Genomic DNA, 2,363 nt, shown 5'->3' with positions numbered 1-2,363 from the left:
TTTCATTCAAATCCCATTGTTTTCATTCTAATTCTGTTGTTTGTTTTAGTAAAGTGTTTGTGCAGCAAGGAAGAATTCAGGCCTCTCAGCGGTTAAGCTCCACTGTAGACTTGTCTGAACAAGTCAGTGCTGCCCTTAATAATATTAATAACACCCAAAAATTTGATTCTGTTCATCTGCATGTAGCGTTTTTAGTGGGAGAAACATTTCATCACTTGTTCATGTGACTTCTTCAGTCTCAGCTGACTGCAGGTTTCCCCAACCTTATAAACAGGACATTTGCACAATCACTGAAACTAGCACCACTGAATGAACAATGGGCTACGAGGTCAGTTCCTTAATCATTAATGCAAATTCTCTCTCACTGAAAACACCACGTTCAGATGAACAGAATCAACCTTTTGGGATGTACGTACCTGGATGATTGAGCATGCATCAAGAAAGATCAATAATACTTAATACTGGATGTGCTTTAACACTGAAAAATGATGAAGACAGTCTCTGCAAACACTCATTTATCTACTCTGCCCTTTCTTGTCTTTGCAGATGGAAGGACCCATAAACACAGTTGTTTGTCTTTGTTGTGTGTGTAGTGTGTGTGTGGTGTGTGTGCGTGTCCTGATGGTCCAGAGAGGTTGAAACACCAGCAGCTTGTGTGTAGTGATGCTGTGACAGGGCCAGGCTACAGGGAGGTGGAGTGGACAGCAGAGCTTCATCCAGCAGTGACAGAAATCAGACGTGCAGATGGCTGACAGTGCTGTAAAAATGCTCTGAGAGCTCCTCTGTTAGACACCATGTCATCCTTTTGTGTTCTTTCATCACAGTGTCTTTTTGCAGACACTAGGTTCAGTTTTATTTTCTTTGAAAAGTTACCTAAATACATTTTAATATCTTTTGTATAATTGATGTAATTTTAAGTTGTTTATCATGGTTTTGAAATCTATCGTGTGACAATGACTTCAAGTATCCTTCTTGAAACAGTATTTTTTTTCATCTACATAATCTGTATAGTGCAACTGATCAGGGAAAAAATGTTCAATAATTGAAAAAAGAGATTTGTTTTATACTTTCTAACATAATAACTGGGACCATGTGATATAAACACTATCGTAGAGAATTGCAAACTGTCCAGAGTTTGGTGTACTATATATCTTCAGTAATTTAGATAATGAAAGTATCCAGTGGTTCAGCAGATGAAGTGCAGGAGGTAGAGGTTTTTTCATGGATGCTAAATCCATCAGTTGTGTTGTTACTGTTAGAGATGTTACACAGTCATGTGACTTCCCTGGGTGAAGACAATTGGCAGCAGTTTGAAGTTTGAAATTCCTCAGCTGTTGAACAAGGCTACGTTCACACTGCAGGTCTCAATTCCAATTTTTTTGATCAAATCTGATTTTTTTTGTCTGATTGTTCACACTTCAAATACAATGTGACAGCAAACGTGCTCTAGTGTGAACAGTTCACGGCCCTCAAACCGGCCCGCGTGTGCAAAAGAAGATGTCACACACAACATGCTCTGTTTGCAGAAGTAAAAATGGCGGCTACAGAGCCAGTAGGTTGTTGCAGCAGTCTATCAATTTCTGCACAGTCTCAACCGACAGAATTTTGATAAATTAATTACAGAAAGGACACTGAGAAAAAAGAGAGCCTATGCTTTAACAATGGCCTTGTTTGCAGCAGTGGCTGCTACCTCCATGCACAGGTATATATTGACACGGAGTCGGAACCAGGAGTGGTGGGACTGGTTTGTCTTCAGATATGTATCTGATTCAGTACCACATACGAAAGTGACCCAGGTCGGATTTGGAAATATCAGATTTGTGCTGTTCAAACTGTCAGACAATGATCGGATATGGGTCGCATAGGGTCAAAAAGTTGGATTTGATGCGCTTTTACCTGCAGTGTGAGCGTAGCCTTAGTTATCTGTCAATAATGAACCTTAATGTTTTATATGGATAATAAAGATCAATAAATGTGTGGATTTGACTCAAAGGAATGACTCTGACTCATGGAACGACTTCCTTCCTGCTTTTCTGTCATGTCGATCAAATTCAGACCTCTAGCTTAATTAGTCACCCACCACCACAGCTTTCCAATTAAAGCTCAACATTCCTGCTTCAGCCAGTCCACAAATTTTAATGAAGTGTTTTTTGTGTTAAACCTGGCAGTGATATAGATTCCAACAGCATCATACTCCTGTTGCATATGGGATCACCCACATCTGTACTGGGTCACGAGGTGGGGTTAAGGCAGACAAGCCTGCAAATAATTTATAAACTTTTTAAAACAGTTAAAAATGCTTTAATTTATTAGAAGGAGGATATTTCTACGATCTCTCCAGGTTTCAGATTTCACTACACCAC

At 39.5% G+C, this 2,363-nt stretch overlaps 1 protein-coding gene across 1 annotated transcript in view; it reads left to right on the top strand.

The window, feature by feature from the left end:
- LOC102210115 (NACHT, LRR and PYD domains-containing protein 12-like) overlaps positions 1-750 on the top strand; it is a 10,078-nt gene extending 9,328 nt beyond the window's left edge. The window contains exon 7 of the mRNA XM_005752678.1: positions 547-750. Within this exon, the coding sequence (XP_005752735.1) occupies positions 547-562 (16 nt within the window). The 3' untranslated portion in view covers positions 563-750. The remainder of the gene's footprint in view (positions 1-546) is intronic.
- Positions 751-2,363: the final 1,613 nt, after the last annotated feature.

Source organism: Pundamilia nyererei, unplaced genomic scaffold, assembly GCF_000239375.1.
Source record: "Pundamilia nyererei isolate P.nyererei 1_Seehausen unplaced genomic scaffold, PunNye1.0 scaffold00371, whole genome shotgun sequence".
In the NCBI taxonomy this organism is placed as follows: Eukaryota; Metazoa; Chordata; class Actinopteri; order Cichliformes; family Cichlidae; genus Pundamilia; species Pundamilia nyererei.
This window is presented reverse-complemented; position numbering and strand designations above follow the sequence as displayed.